Source organism: Notolepis coatsorum, assembly GCF_963971535.1.
Source record: "Notolepis coatsorum genome assembly, chromosome: 16".
Lineage (NCBI taxonomy): Eukaryota > Metazoa > Chordata > Actinopteri > Aulopiformes > Paralepididae > Notolepis > Notolepis coatsorum.
In genome coordinates this window covers 68571381-68589470 of record NC_140180.1, presented here as the reverse complement: position 1 = coordinate 68589470, position 18090 = coordinate 68571381, and the positions used below count along the sequence as shown (strand labels likewise).

The following is an 18090-nucleotide window of genomic DNA, read 5'->3' as shown; positions in this document are numbered from 1 at the left end:
CTCTCTCTCTCTCTCTCTCTCTCTCTCTCTCTCTCTCTCTCTCTCTCTCTCTCTCTCTCTCTGTCCTGTTTCTTCTCTGTCTGCTTATTGTTCGTGTTCCATCCATTTCGTGTTTGTGTTCCATCCACTTTTTGAAGTTCACCCTACTAACAGGTTGGTAGGTAGAGTTAATGAGAGGCAGTCGGAAATTCCTCTCCTGACTGTGTGTGTGTGTGCATGCAAGCAAGCGTGCATGTGTTTTTTTTAACTGCACAGTGTCGCGGTCTGCTGTGTGATCCCTGATGACACGACTGTATCTCTGTTTGAACTCGCTAAGGCCGGAGGAACTGAAGAGCAGTCTGGTGAACCTCACTTTAGTTTTATGCTGTGGAAACAGTTAGTTGATTCACTTTATCGCTAGTGATCAGTTGGGTGTTTTCTTGGGTGTCAAAAAAATGACAGGCTCTGACCAATTTTTACTTTCACTTTCAACAAACCAAAAAAGTTAAACATAAGAAAACTATATTTTCTTATGGGTAACGAGTTGCTAATTAGACTAGGTACATTGTAATGCCTTCTTTGATTGTCTGGACGTGTCCTTTTCTTCCCTCATGCAAGGCCTACTGACATTTCTGATGTGACCAATAGAAGGAACTACCTTTTCATCAAGATGATCCAAAAAGGAAATTAATCATTTGGCAATAGTCTTTGATCTATAACAAATTGTAATAAATCCTGGGTTGAAAAGCGTTAGTCTTCAGAAGTATGTGTGTGTGGTGAGCTTGTTTTCTGTATGGTGGGTGGATACGCTACAGGTGAAAGTTGGGCGCTTGAACTTGAGCCAGTCTTTGGATGATGATGTTGTCAAACTCTACCAGTTGCCCCCCAACACCCACTCTAGTTCCCCATCTTCTTCTCCTTCCTGCCGTCTCCCCGACTCCTCACTCCTGTGCTCCGTCTCCCACCCATCCTCTCCTCCCTTCTAGGGCTGCACGATTAATAATTTTTTAATCGAAATCGCGATTTGGAATGATGCAATTATCAAATCACAAAAAAAAAATAAAAACGCATTTTTTTTATTTAACCAGGAAGTCCCATTGAGATACAAGATCGGTTTGGGAGAGGGAGGTAAGGGGTTTTAGATTGTGTGTTGTGAAGTTTAGACTTCAGAGAGGGAGAGTAAAGTACAGAAAAAAAGGTACTGTTGGGTACCGGTATCGATTCCCAGGTAAAAATAAACATTTTCAGGCTCGGTGTCCTGAAAAGACCCATCGCGTAGGCCAGATGCAAGCCGCATTTTACAATAAACCTCTGTGGGGCTGCTTAAAAAAATTATTATTATAATCGCAAATTTAATCGCAATCGCAATATCTGTCAGAAAAATCGCAATTAGATTATTTCCCAAAATCGTGCAGCCCTACTCCCTTCCAACCCTTCCTCCAGTTGACACCTCCCTCCCAAAACGGTTCCTCTCCCCCTCTCTCCCTCCCTCCTTGGCTCCTTTCATCTCCTCTCCCCTTCACCCCACCCTCCGTCTTCTCCTCTCCCTCATTAGTTTTCAGCATGTAGCGCTAGTGTCTCCGGTCTCTGTCAGAACTGTTATCGTTGCTGTCAGCTCCCTCAGCTTTCTTGGTGAGAACAAAGTCGTCCTCCCCTCATGGCACCATAAAAGACACAGGAGAAATAAAGACCAAAAAGAATAACAAAATTCAATAAAAAGGAGAGGAAAGAAAAAACTGAAAAGGAGAGAGAGAGAGCAGCCTAAGAACACATCTTTTCATGTCAGTGATGACGCGTTATCATCTGCAGGGTTATAACAACCATCCTTTTATCTATACAGTACAGGGCTCGGCAGGAAGGTAGGAGAGCTATCTCTATAAACATCAAGTGCCATTTTCCTCATATAGCGAAACAAATCTCCCTCCGCTAATTAAACTAAGCCTAGTATATCCAAATAAGTTACTGTATATCGTTATGAGCCGAGACAAACAGCAGGTGAGAAGAGAGAGAGAGAGAGAGAGAGAGAGAGCATTTATAACCATAAGTAGCGTTGAAACACAGGTCTACTGTAGAATATAATATACCCAGAGCTGTTGGAACTGAATTAATGTCCAACTCATCACCAAAATCCAGTCTTTTCTACATCGCAAACAAATCAGAATTGGACCTGCGGAGGCACAGAGGGTACTTTGGAACCAAGGACAAATTGGCCATGGGCCGGGCGATTGTATCCATAGAAGCGACGGCCACCAGGGAGTGCGTCCCGTGTACATCACGTGTAGGCATAGTCTATGTCGGGGATGCCGCCCTCCCGGTAGCCACGGTTGGTACCATAACCGACGTGGTGGTGGCCGGTCTGGCCGAGGATGGTGCCGTTGAGGCTCCCGGCTCCGTGGCTACTCCGGTAGGTCCCGTTAGCGTGGGAGGAGGAAGTGGAGGAGGAAGGGAAAATCGTGTGGACGTAGGTGACGTCCTCCAGCTTGGGCTGCAGGGGCTGATGGGCCATGGCTGTCATCTGAAAGCCCGGAGGAGGGGCCCTGATCTCCAGGATGGAGGTGTCCTTCTTGGTGCCCGACTCCACGTAGTCGTCGTAGTGTTTGGCGCCGCGGCCTCGGCCGTAAGAGGAGGAGTCCCCCGACATGTAGCCTGACCTCTGTCCGTACCAGCAGAAGATGCCAAAGATCAGCAGCAGGCTGGCTAATGCAGTGGCTCCCCCTATTATCCCAGCCAATGGTAGGGCTGTAATATCCGAGTCCTGACCCTCCCCGTCTGACCCTTCACCTCTGCTGACCGGAGGCTCCCCGGTCTCGATCTGAGCGCAGGCCGGGGACGAGTCTTTACCGTCTGTGTCCATGTGGCCTGTCCGCGACGAGCCTGCACTAGCACCCCCGGTGGCGGGGTCCTGTGGTAGCGGGAGCAGGCAGATGAGGTAGTGGGAGCGCGGGGTGAGCTGGGTGAGGAGGTACTGTTGTCTCTCTCCGGGAACCAAGGTCTCCGTGATGGAGCCCAGCGCTGCGCTGCTACCGAGCCTCAGCCAGGACAGGCGGAAGGAGGGCGCTGGCCGTGGGCACAGCCAGGTAACCAACACACTGTCCGGGGAGAGAGGTTTCACGGTCAGTTCCAGGGCTTCCCCGGATACTTGCCCCCCTTCCCCAGGAGGAAGCGGCATCACCAGACCGGGCCGCCTGGCCCGCAGGGTAAAGAGAGAGCCTTGGGTGGGCACCAGGAGGGGGATGGAGGTGGTGCTGCCGCCGGTAGCTGGAGCCATTCCCTGGACCCCTATGCCACTGTCTCCACCTTTCTCCACTGGGTTCACCCCCACACCGGCTCCAGGCCCAACAGGGGGGCCCTCACACTGCTCCATCAGCTGGGTGAGGTCTTTCAGAGCCTGGCCTCGCACAGACTCGGGCCCCTGGCAGGTCAGGCCCCTGACGGTCACCGGAGCCCCCCGGCCGTGCAGCCAGGTGTGGAGCCAGCGGAGGTTGCAACCGCAATGCCAAGGGTTCCCCCGGAGCAGCAGTAGCTCCAGGCTCTCTGTGTCTTTAAGCAGACCCCGGGGGAGGCTAGTCAGATTGTTGCCCGACAGATCCAGCCTCTGCAGCCGACGCATCCCATCCAGTGCCCCCCTCGGCATGTGGGTCATACCGTTGTCCTGCAGGTGGAGCCGCATGAGGTGGGCGGAGGGCAAGTTGACGGGCGGGGCCTGCAGGGCGTTGCGGACCAACGAAAGCTCCGTTAGGTTGGAGAGACGGGAGAAGGTGTCGTCAGCGATGCGTGTATTGGCCAGCAGGTTTCCATCCAGTACGAGACGTCGGAGAGACGAAAGCCCGCGGAAAGCATGGGTGGGGATGGTGCTGATCCGGTTATCATCCAGTCGAAGTTCCTCCAACGACGCCGGCAGGCCCGCAGGGATGCTGGACAGGTGGTTCCGAGACAGAAACAGCAGGCGTAGCCGTGGAGTCCCGGAAAACGCTCGCTCCTGGATGCTAACCGTTGATATGGAGTTATCATCCAGGTGCAAACGTTCTAGCAATGGTAGCTTGGCCAGAGAGGAGCGTGGTAACGTTCGTATATTATTGTCCTGTAAGTGGAGTTCCCGTAGTGAAGGCGGGAGGTGTATGGGGAATTCATCTAGTTGATTGGCGTACAGGTAGACCACCCGTATGGAACTGCTCCTCTCCAACGAGGGTGGCAGACCGGCGTTAATCAGCCGGTTGCTCTGCAGGTAGAGGATGGCGGCCGTTAACGGCAGCGGAGGAATCATGCCGAGGCCGCGGTCGTTGCAGTAGACGAAACCCTCGTCGCAGCGGCACACCGACGGGCACACGGCGCCCTCCTCCCCCTCGCCCGTCTCCATGGCAATGGCTGCCGCCGCCAGCTCCAGCATCTCTGCCAATAAGGTGAGGCACAGGAGGAGCAAGAAGAGCCAATCACGGAGCTCCGCAAGGCTCTCGGCCGCCATGGTGTTCGACCGCTACTGTAGGGAGGGAGGGAGGGAGGGAGGGAGGGAGGGAGGGAGGGAGAGAGGGAGAGAGGGAGAGAGAGAACAAGTCAAAATTAGAACAAACACTAACTCACTGAGGCGAGGGTGGAGTGCATTAACAGATGAAAACAAAAATTCCGGCGAATTGAGAGCATTTGAGGGAAACACAGGTGGAGCAGAACGGACCATGCATGGTTATGCATTTTCCTCTGCAAACTGCTGTTATGTCCACTGCTCTGATTTCGTTTAAGTTATATAGCACCAGGAGATTTGGGGGGATTGAATAATATAATAGGGGTGTTTTGGAGTAGGCCAACGGTGTATTATATGGGTCGGCTCGAGTGAGCAGAAGAGAAACGGACAGTTAAGAGTGAAAGAGGAGAGGGTGGAGTGAGTGGGCGAGAGAGGGAGATTAAGAGTGCAGGGCGGGGGGTGATGGAGAGAATTGGACGGCGACAGTTGGAGGGAGAGAAAATGAGAGAGAGAGAGTTTTAGAGGGGAGGTTAACTGAAATGTAGTGAGTGACATAAAACTAAAATGGAGGAGAAGTACGGGAATGGGAAATCAGATTAATTGCCTGTGGTGTTGTTGATGGCCTGGAAGACAACAGAAGTGGAGTGAACTTGTTCTAACTGCCTCTGTGCCGACCCCCCACCACACACACACACACACACACACACACACACACACACACACACACACACACACACACACACACACACACACACACACACACACACGCACAAGAACACTATAAACTAAATCCCTCTTCCCTCCTGAATACATAACAACAAAACAACTATTGATTTAGACGAAGGTTTCCCACAGTTCACGTATAGCCTGCACAACAGGACCCCGTTGGAGACTTTTAATGAAAAAATATGAATGTACACAACACAAGCCCATACCGTAGACGTACAAAGTATGTACATACATCCACACACACTGCAAGAAGGCATGTATAATGCATGTTGTCTCTCCAGTTGTTATTGTTCGTGAAAATGTAAATATAAATTATTCAGGCAAAGCGGTCTTGAAATCCCAAGAATTCTTTAGCGGGTTCTTTTACAGTGAAGACATTTTCCCAAACATTAATACGTTCCTCGACATCTTATGACTCGTCCTCTGGCGCATCTGTACAAATGTACAATTCTGAACAAATTAAATTATCTCTCCATGCTCACTCGCATCTATGCTGCATGCTATTTATACAACATGAATAATATAGAGTACCGGTAATATAGAAAGTTGGGAGGCGTGTATATACTGTGGTTTAGATCCCCCTCTTTTCAGATGGCCCGAGCCCCGAGGGTTGAGAATGTGACCCGACTCTAAATGCCTCACATGGTTTGACAGCACATTTGATAAACAAATCCTCTGAAGGCAAGTTATTTCCCCCTGCAGAGTGTGTGTGTGTGTGTGTGTGTGTGTGTGTGTGTGTGTGTGTGTGTGTGTGTGTGTGTGTGTGTGTGTGTGTGTGTGTGTGTGTGTGTGTGTGTGTGTGTGTGTGTGTGTGTGTGTGTGTGTGTGTGTGTGTGTGTGTGTGTGTGTGTGTGTGTGTGTGTGTGTTTGTGTTTTTGCGTGCGTGCGTGCGTCAGGGTTTGTTGTTGCCGGTCTCCGTGTCCTGGAAGATTTCAATCTCCCGGACAAATGTGAGAAATTCCGGTCAGTTTATTGAGCTTAAAAACAATTGATAGGCAGGCTATATAAAGAATGACATCCTCAAGGCATGTAGATTTATAATATTTTAACTTAAAACTAGGCTACTTTTGCGTATATAGTCATTATATTCCAAATAAAATAAGTCCCTCGAGACTCCGTGCTGCTGCTGACTTGAAATCAAATAGGTGTCTGTCGGCCCGACATTAAACAGCAGTCTGTTATAATCACATTTTTATGAGCTAACGAATTCCGTTATATTGGACATTTGTATTAATTATATCAAGCGAAGAACTGATACATTTGGCAGAGAGAGACGGCAACATTATCGTGGGGTTCACTGAAACGTTCAACGAAGCGATAAATTAATCCCAATAGTATGCAACTGCAGAGCCGCAGAGCCAGCGGCGCTTTCAGGTCCGGTCTGGGGATCGCTCAGCAGCGCCACCCACCCAGTGGCTGAATTGCCAATGGCTGAATTGGAGTATTGCACTGTGCGGGCACAACTGTGAGCTCTGCGGCTCTGCAGTTGCATGCTTCTCGCTAATCCAGCATCAGCTCCCGCCCCGCCATTCTCATCAGCAAACCACAGGTCGCGCTGCAAACTGGCTGTGCGCGTGATATGATATAGGAACACACATCGTTGTCATTATTAGACCTGCTTGGTGAAGCAACAATGAAACAAATTAACTATTTTAATACAATTCAAATTGTGCTTAGAGGGAATTATTTTCACAGGACATTATGACCAGAGATATTTAAATATGTCAGACTTCAACAGATTTCCCCGGTAAAAAAACGGTAATTACCGGACAACGGAAACCCTGGCGTGCGTGCATGTGTGTGAGAGAGAGAGAGTGTATCCATGTGAGCTCAATACTAGATGCAAAATTGCCCCTCGGCTTCAGTCAAAATCCATGCAAAGCAAACAAGAGATGGCAACAAAGGGGGGGGAGGGGGGGGGGGGGGGGGTCAGTCATGTATCCCTGACAATGTCTTGTCAACCTGACTCTGAAGACTAAGGTCGATGTCAACAGAACTAGGGATGTCCCGATACCGATACTGCCCTATTTTGCTGTACTCATACTTGCCCGATACCTCTCGCGACAGCCGCCCGATACCACTTCACGGCGACGTGCCACGTGCAACCTAACATTATTTTGCGATGATTTGCGATGCTAACCAGAGCAAAGCAGACTGCAAACTAAAGAGGGTAAAAAAAAAACATCTGAAGAGCAAACATTAGGTACAAGGAGTTTGCTAACGCTAGCAGCAGCAGCAGCAGCACAAAACAACCAACTCTGGAGCAAACGCTGGAGAAGCGACAGAAGATGGCCAGAGAAAACCCACGGGCAGTGAAAATAACCGAAGCCCTTACCCAGTACATCGCTCTTGTCGACCAACCGTTGTCAGTTGTGGAAAATACGGGATTTCGCCGTCTTCTCAGTTTACTGGAGCTGAGGTATGATATTTCCTAGCCGGGGAAATATCCGGCAAGTGTCATTTGACAAGCCGTTCGGACGAGTGACCACGGACCGGTCACCGCTGATGGCGGAAATTATTGACCACTGTTGTAGCCAAGGAGCGTCTGCTCCGAAAGCGACCCCAGACGAGCGCTGATTGCAAGGAGAAGGGGGCAGAAGAAGACGAACAAGTTCTTTGTTTTGACTCACGCAACTGAATGAATGGAAGTGGGCGGCCATTTTAGATAATCACCCTAAATTATTGCGGTACACACATTACAAAAACCTTTGTTAAACACAAATTTCCGTGGTATTTTTATAAACTTTGGACCTGTACTACATAAGACTTCAGGCTATGGAAATTATGTTTGCCAGCTCCTACCTCTCAGCTGGAACCCAAAAACAGGCATCTGGCAACAACTCAACACAAAAGTAAGGAGCAAATATTTTATTTCAGTGTGTTCAAAGTAGGGCTGCAACAATTAGTCAACATAATCGAGGAATTGTTGCGTCGATTAGTTGTTTAAAAACAAAATTGTTATTATTATTATATATATATATTTTTTGCACTACCTATCTTTGTGAAAGTGGCTTCTCAGCTCTGGTCCAGCCAGCTGAAGACTTCTTAGCTTAACATAACAGACCGACAGTAAGTTTGGGGGAACTAATGGGATAACTGGGGATGTTGTTTGGTCCTGACAAGAGTCTTAAGTCTGGGGTGATGGTAGACAAAGCAACTCTGAGGTCATGCTCAATGTCCAATCTGTTCCTCTGCTCTGTCTTCAGCTGGACCAGAGCTGAGAAGCCACTTTCACAAAGATAGGTAGTGCAAAAAAAAAAAAAAGTATATAAAAAAATATATATGTTTTTTAATATAAATTTTTTTCGATTAGTCGACTAATCGAAAAAATTATCAACAGATTAGTCGACTACCAAAATAGTCATTAGTTGCAGCCCTAGTTCAAAGTAACCTCTGTTTCTCTAATACATTAGCACTCAAAGTGATTTTTCTTTATTGTGTAAGACACTTCAGAATGTTACCTTTCAAAAGGGACCAGACTCATGCATGTGCTATAAGTATAAAGTATAATAAATTGCACCGTTTTATAGGGTTTGACTATAGTATTTTTATGATTGACCAGAAGTGCGGAGTCCAATGTAGTCTGGTGAAAACGCACGTTATCATCTAAGTGTGATCGTTTTGTCATCTTCATAATAGTATCCACAAGTCGCGATCGCCATACTCTTGTCTCCATAGCTCTACTCAAAGCACTATAGAACGAGCAGCAGTGAGTGCTAGACACTCCTAGGGCTGTACAGAATGCTTCGAAGCTTCGATTATAATGTTGACATTCGAATTCTAAATCAACATTCGCATTTTTTATAAAAAAAACTTTTTTTTTCTTTTTTTTCTTTTCTTTTTTTTGTTGCGTCTATTCAATCTGTTTAAACCAATGGGGGTTTTCTTCACAGTTGCAGTTATTATTATAATATAATATATAATTAATATAATAATAATAATAATAATAATAATAATAATAATAATAATAATAATAATAATAATAATAATAATAATAATAATAATAATAATAATAATAATATAATATTATACTATATTATACTTACCCTTATTGGATTATTTATGTTGACGAAACTGATGAGTTATATTCATTAAAGAAAGTTGATTTAATAAAAGAAAATGACTAATTTAATCAGATTAATCACTTTATTCATTATTGAGGATTCAGTTAAAATAAATAAAAAATTGTAATATATATATTTTTTTATCTATTCGAAGCTTTGTTCGAATACTTCAATCGACGCTTCGAATGTTAAAAAATGACATTCAGTACAGCCCTAAGCTCCCCACACTAAACTAGGGATGGGAATTGATAGGATTTTATCGATACGATTCCATTATCGATTCGATTCTTTATCGATACCCTTATCGATACCTGATCAATTTATAATTTACATAAATAAATTGGAAATGCAACAGAACTACATTTACATTTAGTCATTTAGCTGACGCTTTTATCCAAAGCGACTTACAAGTTCTGTACGACAAGCCATCAGGAAGGGCACAACTCTATCAGCTGAGCAACAATGTTCATCAAAGTGTTGAGTGCTACAGTGTAGGTTAGTTTATTAGGACAAGTGCATGACCGTACGGTTAGTTAGGGTTAGATATATTTTTTTTTATTCAGATAATGGTTGAAGAAGTGCGTCTTTAGTCGACGGCGAAAGATTGGACGTGATTCGGCTGTCCTAACTGGGGTGGGTAGTTCATTCCACCATTGTGGGGCAAGGACTGAGAATAGGCGACTTCTCTTTGATGACCCTCCCGGAGCTTGGATAGGAGTAGGTCTGAGGCGGCCAGAAGATGCAGAGCGTAGGGGTCTAAGCTGGTTAGAATAACAACATGCAACTTGACATTTCTGTAGGCATTCCCTTCTCCTCGCCCTCTTTGATTCCCACGAATTTGAGGTTCAGCCGGCGGGACCGGCCCTCTAAGTCGTTGAGCTTAGCCCGGAGTTCTGTGTTTTCCTTCCGTAAGGATTTTTGGGATTCTTCCAGGAGTTTCAGACGCGCGTCGTGGTCGTTCACCGTCACTTCTATCCCCGTCACTAGCTGCTTCACGCTGTTCTGCTCGGACTGCAGGGATGCCAAAGTGGCTTCAAACTTGTCCAAACGGGATGTGATAGAGACTCGGGTCTCGTCCATCGCTTTGTGACCGAGTTGGTCTCGCAACTACTTGGCAGTGAAAACTTCACCAAGCCAATTAAAGTGGACAGAGCCCATCGTATCCTGTTAGCCAAGCCCGCTGAGGGGGAGAAACCACGCACCATTATCGCCAAGATGCACCACGACAAAGACAAGGACCGGGTCCTGCGTCTCAGCTGCGAGCACGGTCCTCTTTACTACAAAGGATCCAGAGTGTATATTTTTCCTGATTATACAGCGGACGTGATGACCCAGCGCAGAGCCTTCAGTGATGTGATGAAGACCCTCCGAGAGGCAAATGTGAAATACAGCCTACGCTTCCCAGCCAAGTTGCGCGTCGAGCACAACTCTACTGTCACAATGTTTGGCACCCCGGAGGAGGCTGTGCGCTTTTCCAAGACTCTCTCAACTGATGGACCTGGTCCCATGCTGGCGGTCTCAAGCGGACTGTATATAAACTGATTTGTTGACTATTCAACATAAAACACGTGTGAACACTTTATTATTTTTCATCCACTGAGTTGTGGAGGGACAGCTGTCTAGGTATTGGTAACTATAACGTTAACCGGTGCAATGCGATGCCTATTCTTTTGCCCAGCTGTCTTCGTGAGTATATGGGGATTTTGCCGTTCAGTTTTGGTAAGCGGCGGTGGGGGGGTGGGGGGGTTTATTGTGTTGCCAGTCCTTATTGTTATATTTTTGTATTTGAAGTCTCTTTCAAGAAGGTGGATGATCAATGGATTAAAATGTACTTCATATACCATGCTGTTTGTATTAAGATTGTTATCACTTGGTCGTGATGACGCAAGGGGTTAATATATCGGCGGGTGAGAAGCCTATTACGATGGTGTCATGGAACACTAAAGGATTGGGTAGTGCAGTTAAAAGGGGAAAAGTATTTGCTCATTTGAAAACATTGTCTGCAGATATTATATTTTTACAAGAGACTCATATAGCTCCAACGGAACAGAGGCGCCTGAGGAAGCACTGGGTGTCACAAGTGTACCAATCTGCTTTTTCTTCCAAAGCAAGAGGGGTTGCTATTTTATTTAGTAAATCTGTCCCATTTCAAATGACCACGGTAGTCTCCGACCCCGGAGGCAGATATGTCATGGTGTCTGGTAGCATTAATTCACTACCAATAACATGCCTGAATATTTATGGTCCTAACATTGACGACCCAAGCTTTTTTCGTAAAATATTTGACATAATCCCTGATCTGAATACCACCAACTTGATTTTAGGTGGAGATTTTAATTGCTATCTAGATCCCTATCTTGATCGTACGTCCACTCGTCCGCCTCCGACCATTAATTCCGTTGGAGTACTAAACAATTTAATGCGTTCTATGAACATAGTTGACATATGGAGATTGCAGCACCCTACAGACAGGGATTATTCTTTCTTTTCCCACGTCCACAAATCGTATACAAGAATAGATTATTTTCTTGTCGATGCTAAATTTATATCTAGTGTGCTGCAAACTAAATATCATAGCATCCTTATTTCAGATCATGCGCCAATCACTATGTTGGTAAAGCTGGCACTGCCACAGACGCGATACAGTTGGCGCTTCAACCCCTCTTTGCTCTCGGAGAAAGCATTTCGCGATCAAATGAGATCTCGACTCATTGAGTTTATGGAGACTAATGATACCGGTGATGTCTCCCACGCTACACTATGGGAGTCTCTTAAGGTGGTATTGAGAGGGCACATTATATCTTATGAAGCCTTTGGAAAGAGAGAAAGACGTAAGCGCCTGGCTGAGATTGAGGCACGGCTCCCCTCGCTGGAGCAGGTTTACAGACTATCACAATCCCAAATGGACTTAAATAACATTTTAAAATTGAAGTATGAATACAATTCTATTCTGGGCAAGCAGGTTAGTACCCTCCTCCTTAAACTCAGACAGAAGCACTTTGAACTAAGTGATAAACCAGACAGACTGTTGGCTAGGCAACTGAGGGGTGTACAGGCCAGCCAGGCAATTCATAGTATCAAATCTATATCGGGCAGCTTGCTGACTAACCCTAAAGACATAAATGACCGTTTTAAAGAATTTTATACTGGCCTTTATACCTCTAGATGCCATGCCCCAGACTCTGAGGTTGAGAGCTTCCTGGACAATATTGATATGCCAGTGCTTAGTGATAAGGCAAGGGATGAGCTAGATGCTGATTTCAGCCTGCAGGAAATAACAAGTGCAATAAAGTCTTTCCCTAGCGGGAAGGCCGCTGGCCCGGATGGGTATGGGGCGGAGTTTTATAAAACTTACAGTGACATTTTGGCCCCTCTACTTCTTAGAATGATTCAACATTCTATCACTAATAATGTCTTCCCTGACTCCCTTTACGAAGCAAATGTGTGCCTTTTACTCAAGAAAGGTAGGGATGGGACTGATCCAGCAGGGTTCCGGCCTATAAGTTTGTTAAATTTTGACCAAAAGACAGTTGCCAAGGTGTTGGCCACTAGGTTGGCTCAGCATGTCGGATCTCTCGTCCACTCCGACCAAACAGGATTCATTCCTGGCAGGCTTGCTTTTTCTAATATTCGGAAATTACTAAACATATTGTACTCTAACCAAAGAAAGGACACTAAGCCGGCGATCATATCACTTGACGCTGAAAAGGCATTCGACCAGATCGAATGGAAATATATGTTCAGTGTCCTCCAGCGCTTTGGTTTCGGTGACAGGTTTCGTTCTCTTATTGGAATGTTGTATGCTCATCCCAGAGCTTCCATTCTTACCAATTCTGATAGATCTGACTCCTTCCCACTCCATCGCGGCACCCGACAAGGATGTTGTATTAGTCCCTTACTGTTCAATTTAGCCCTCGAACCCCTGGCTATCAGTATCAGGAGTCATCCCAACATCACAGGAATAAAGTTGGGAAAGTATGAGAGCCGTATTTCGCTATATGCGGATGATGTGGTCCTGTATCTTGCTGATCCTGCCTCCTCCGTCCCATGTCTCCTAGATTTAATCAGGCAGTTTGGTACTTTCTCTGGTTACTCCATTAACTGGGAGAAAAGTGTGTTCATGCCCATCTCAGGGAGCCTAGACTCTTCCTTTACTGACAGCTTACCCTTTAAAATAGAATATGACCACTTCACCTATCTGGGAGTAGTTATACCAAAGGATCCCAAACTCCTATTTAAACTGAACTTTGGTGAAATGGTCTCAAAATTGAAGAAAAATATGGAGAGGTGGAGAATTTTGCCAGTGTCTTTGGTGGGGCGTGTGAATGTCATAAAAATGGTGGTTCTCCCCAGGTTCCTTTACCTTTTTCAGAGCGTGCCTATTTTTTTGACTGCCTCTTTCTTTAAACAGATAGACACTATACTTCTGCCATTTGTCTGGGGCTATAAAGCACATCGTATTTCAAAAGCACACTTGCAGAAGCCAAAGCATATGGGGGGGCTGGCCCTGCCGGTATTCCAGCACTACTACTGGGCTGCTAATGCAAGGGCCATGACCTTCTGGCAAGATTACTTCATAGGTGATGCTACAGTAGCCATGGACGCCCCCAGGTGGCTAGACATGGAGGCGCATGTGAACCTAAAAAGCTCTCTTCCTGCAATGTTATTTTCTAAGTGTGATACGATTAATAAAATGGCTCTCAACAATTTTATCCTTCGGAACTCACTGAGAATATTGAGTCAAATCAAAAAGGTTTTCAAAGTACCTTCAACCTCGGCATATGCTCCAATATGTGATAACCATAATTTTCCCCCTGGTCAATCTGATATTGTTTTTTCATTATGGAAGGGAAAGGGACTGGCCACTATTAAAGATCTATATGTTGATCGTCACTTTGCCTCATTTAACGAACTTAAGTCTAAGTTTAATCTTACAAGCTCACACTTCTTTCGTTACCTGCAGGTTAGAAATTATGTCCGCAGTAATATCCCAGACTTTGAGACATGTCCTGCTGACTACCAGTTTTATAATCTCATGAGCCGATCACCAGTTTCAAAACACCTGATCTCTGATTTTGTTTCATATTTCTCTGTCCAATCTATGGCTTCCTCCGACCACATTAAAGATGTATGGTCCACAGAGCTTAGTATGGAAATCTCTGATGAGATGTGGGAGGAGGGACTTAGCAGGATACATAAATGTTCTATTAATGCCAGAGTCCAACTTATACAGTTTAAGGTCATTCACAGACTACATTACTCTAAAACCAAACTGCATAGAATCTATCCCTCTGTATCGCCTATCTGTGATCGTTGCATGTCCGCAGAGGGTAATCTTTCACATATGTTTTGGTTTTGTCCCAAGCTATTTAAGTACTGGGTAGACATTTTTGACTGGTATACCAAGGCGTACAAAAGAGAGATTGCCCCAGACTGCCTTCTAGCTTTACTCGGCTGTTCAGCTAACACTGCCGAATTACCTTACAATGAGCAGGAGGCCCTGATGTTTGGTATGGCTGTGGCCAAAAGAATTATCCTGAAGGAATGGAAAGACACGTCGTCTCCAAATTTTAAAAGGTGGCTCACTGAGATGGTCTCCTCTCTGCAGCTGGAAAGCATTCGTCACAGTAGGTCTGAGACCTTGAACAAATTTGAAATGATATGGGGTCCCTTTTTGGAATGCTTAGCTAGAACATAAGTGCTTCTCAATGTCCTCCTGTGTATTTTCTGTACTATGTATTGACAACACTACTATGTATGTGTGTATATATATATGTATATATATATGTATGTGTATATATGTCAGAGAATCAGCCCCTTGCGTCCTTAGTGTATAGCATTTGACATGGTGTATGTTTGTTCATTGATGTGACAGTGTCTGGCAACATACTGTTTGTGTTCTTTTTATTTATTTTTTATTTTCTTTGTGTTTGTGATTTGTCTTGATGTATGTTTGTGAAACTATAAAAGCTGAAAATAAAAATAAATATTATAAACTTGACATTTCTGATTGTCATTTATTGTTGAGCCCCCATGTCAGAAAAATACAAAAACTGTAAAAAATAAAACATTAACTATAGCCTACACTTAAATAAAATAATGTATTTGAGATTCTCTTAAAATGTATTTTTTTTTAATTCTTAAACTAATTTAATCTATTGAATAACAGGTTGTTATTCCTCTGACTTCTGTCTCTCACACACACACACACACACACACACACACACACACACACACACACACACACACACACGCTTACAGAGTACAGAAGTAAACAAACACTCCGTCTATTATGTGAACTAAAGAGTAGAAGGTTTACACAACAGCCCCCACCTGCTGTTTTATTGTATTTGTACCTGTACTATCCGCTGTCAGCTGTTTATCTCTCTTTGTGAGCTTGATTAAATAGCGTTAGCTCACGTTAGATAGCGTTAGCTCCGCGGCTAATTTTAGCTCACCCTCAACTAAATCAATGACTAGGTTCTAAAGCATTCAAGTAGTTTTCACTGCACTTAGAAGTAGCCAAACAGCGGGAGCATTTCGGGAGCATATTACCAAAACCCAACGGGAACCGGTTTTCGATTCTCATCCCTACACTAAACTAGCCCAGTTCAAAAGGTAGGCGATACTGCCACCTGTCAGGATTCGATCGTCATTTCAATTCTAACTTAATCAGAGGTGCCAGGAAGCTCTGCGGAACTAAGAATAATAAAAAAAACTAAGAAAAAAAACGATATTGTGTTTGGCGCTCAATCGTTGGCTTTCAGAAACGAGATATCTTGTTTTTGGTGCTCAATGAGTTAGCGGGTTAATCGGTATGTATTCGGTATCAGCAAGTACCCAAATGTCAGTACTCGTACTCTGTCAGCAGAAAAGTGGTATCGGGACATCCCTAAACAGAATCCCCACCCCTTTATGATCAAGCAGAAACATTTGGTATACCTACTCAGGGGCGTAGCTTAGGTTGATTCCAAGGGCCCAGCACTAGACGTCACTGGTGTATTATTGATGCTCTCATTGATACTATGTTTGTTTCTGAAGTGTTTGTGTGTGTGTGTGTGTGTGTGTGTGTGTGTGTGTGTGTGTGTGTGTGTGTGTGTGTGTGTGTGTGTGTGTGTGTGAGAGAGAGATATAGAGAGAGAGCGGGGGCTTTGGTAGACTATTGCATTGGTCCATTCATTGAAGATGAACGCAATGCGACATCCTTTACTAGGCCCACCCACCAACAGTGCAGATGCTGAACTGCTGATCCGAATGTATAGGTAAAAACCATATTATGCGTTTTCATTAGGGGTGGGACGATACATCGATCCAGATCGATATATCGATCTATTATCAATAATCAAATAGGATCGATGCAACTTAAAAAGATCGATTCATATTGCGATACTCTTATTTTGAAAATCCCATCTGTCGTATCCGCTCGGCTCGGATCAACAGCACACAGCAGTAGCGTCTAGAGCAGGGGTCGGGAACCTATGGCTCGCGAGCCATATATGGCTCTTCTGGTGACAGCATATGGCTCCCAGAAATTTTTTAGTAAATTTTTTTTTTTTTTTTTTTTTTTAATACTTGTGACATTTCTTAAAAATACTGTGTCATTTTAAAGTAAACAGAAATTAGTTTTGAAGATACAGCTAATAGTATCTGTAGCTGAAGATATAGCGAGCAGAGCTGGCGAGGGAACACAAGTGGACAGAAATAAAAGATCTTCAACCTGAAGACCAGCTGATTCTTAAAACTTGGAACGAGCTTCCTGTGACATACCACACAATGCAGCGTGAGTATCGCCGTATTGACCATGTTTGGCTCTACATATGCATGTGGGCAGTCATTCTCGCATATGAGGAACATTAAGACCAACCTACGCTCACGTTTAACTGATGGAAGCCTCAACGCCTGCATGAAGCTCAACCTCACCACGTATGAACCAGATTACAAGGCCATCAGCAAAACCATGCAGCACCAGAAGTCGCATTAAAAGTAAGACATTTAATTTATTATACGTTAAAAATACCATATGGCTCTCAATGAAATATATTTAGAAATATTTGGCTTTTATGGCTCTCCCAGTCAAAAAGGTTCCTGACCCCTGGTCTAGAGCGTCACTAGAGCAAGACTAGTGTGCCTATTCTGCGACCCAAAACATGTCCCTGCTGTTTTATTCCGCAACGGAATCGTTTTGAGATGGGATCATTACAAAGTCATGTTTTATGATGGGGTTTGGTAAATTAGATGTTACCTTTGTCAGCAGGTCCACCAAAACCCTGTCCACTCTTGCTCCGAAGTGTCTTTGGTCAGAACAATAAATAACGTTAGTTGGCCCTGGCAGCGCCCAACAGATAACGTTATCATTACATCCAAACAGCCTGTTTGAAAATACTAGAATCCAACATAGTCTGGTGAAAACACACCTTATGCTATGGATGGATCGTCACCGGTTGTCCTCTTCATAATAATCTCCAATAGTTCGCTCGTCTAGGCGATCGCCATTGCCTAACGTTAGTTGGCCCTAGTCTGGAGTGCTCTCAACTCTGGTGTCGGTGACTACCGCGGAGCGGTGACCAGATGTTACATGCTCGGCCGGTTTGACTATAGTATTTTTATGATCTACCAGAAGTGCTGAGTCCAATGTAGTCTGGTGAAAACGCACCTTATCATCCATAAGTGTGATCGTTTTGTCCTCTTCATAATAATTTCCAATAGTTCGCTCGCCATTGCATAGATAGTCCGCAGGCTAGTGGCTACGACTCTGGCCAGCAGTGAGTGAGCACCCTCCCCCCCTCACAGTAGACTAGCCCAGTTCAAAAGGTAGGCGATACTGCCACCTATCGGGATTCGATCGTCATTTCAATTCCAATT

The 18090-nt window shown here is 44.9% G+C and overlaps 2 protein-coding genes across 2 annotated transcripts in view; one reads left to right on the top strand and one right to left on the bottom strand.

Annotated features, from left to right (window-relative positions):
* macrod1 (mono-ADP ribosylhydrolase 1) overlaps positions 1-18090 on the top strand; it is a 496258-nt gene that overhangs the window by 124605 nt on the left and 353563 nt on the right. The gene's annotated exons all lie outside the window — the stretch shown is intronic.
* Positions 2121-4441, bottom strand: flrt1b (fibronectin leucine rich transmembrane protein 1b; the record flags this gene model as incomplete). Its single annotated transcript, XM_084332360.1, has 1 exon — positions 2121-4441. One exon carries the CDS (start codon positions 4439-4441, stop codon positions 2252-2254), a length of 2190 nt encoding a protein of 729 aa, XP_084188486.1. The 3' UTR covers positions 2121-2251.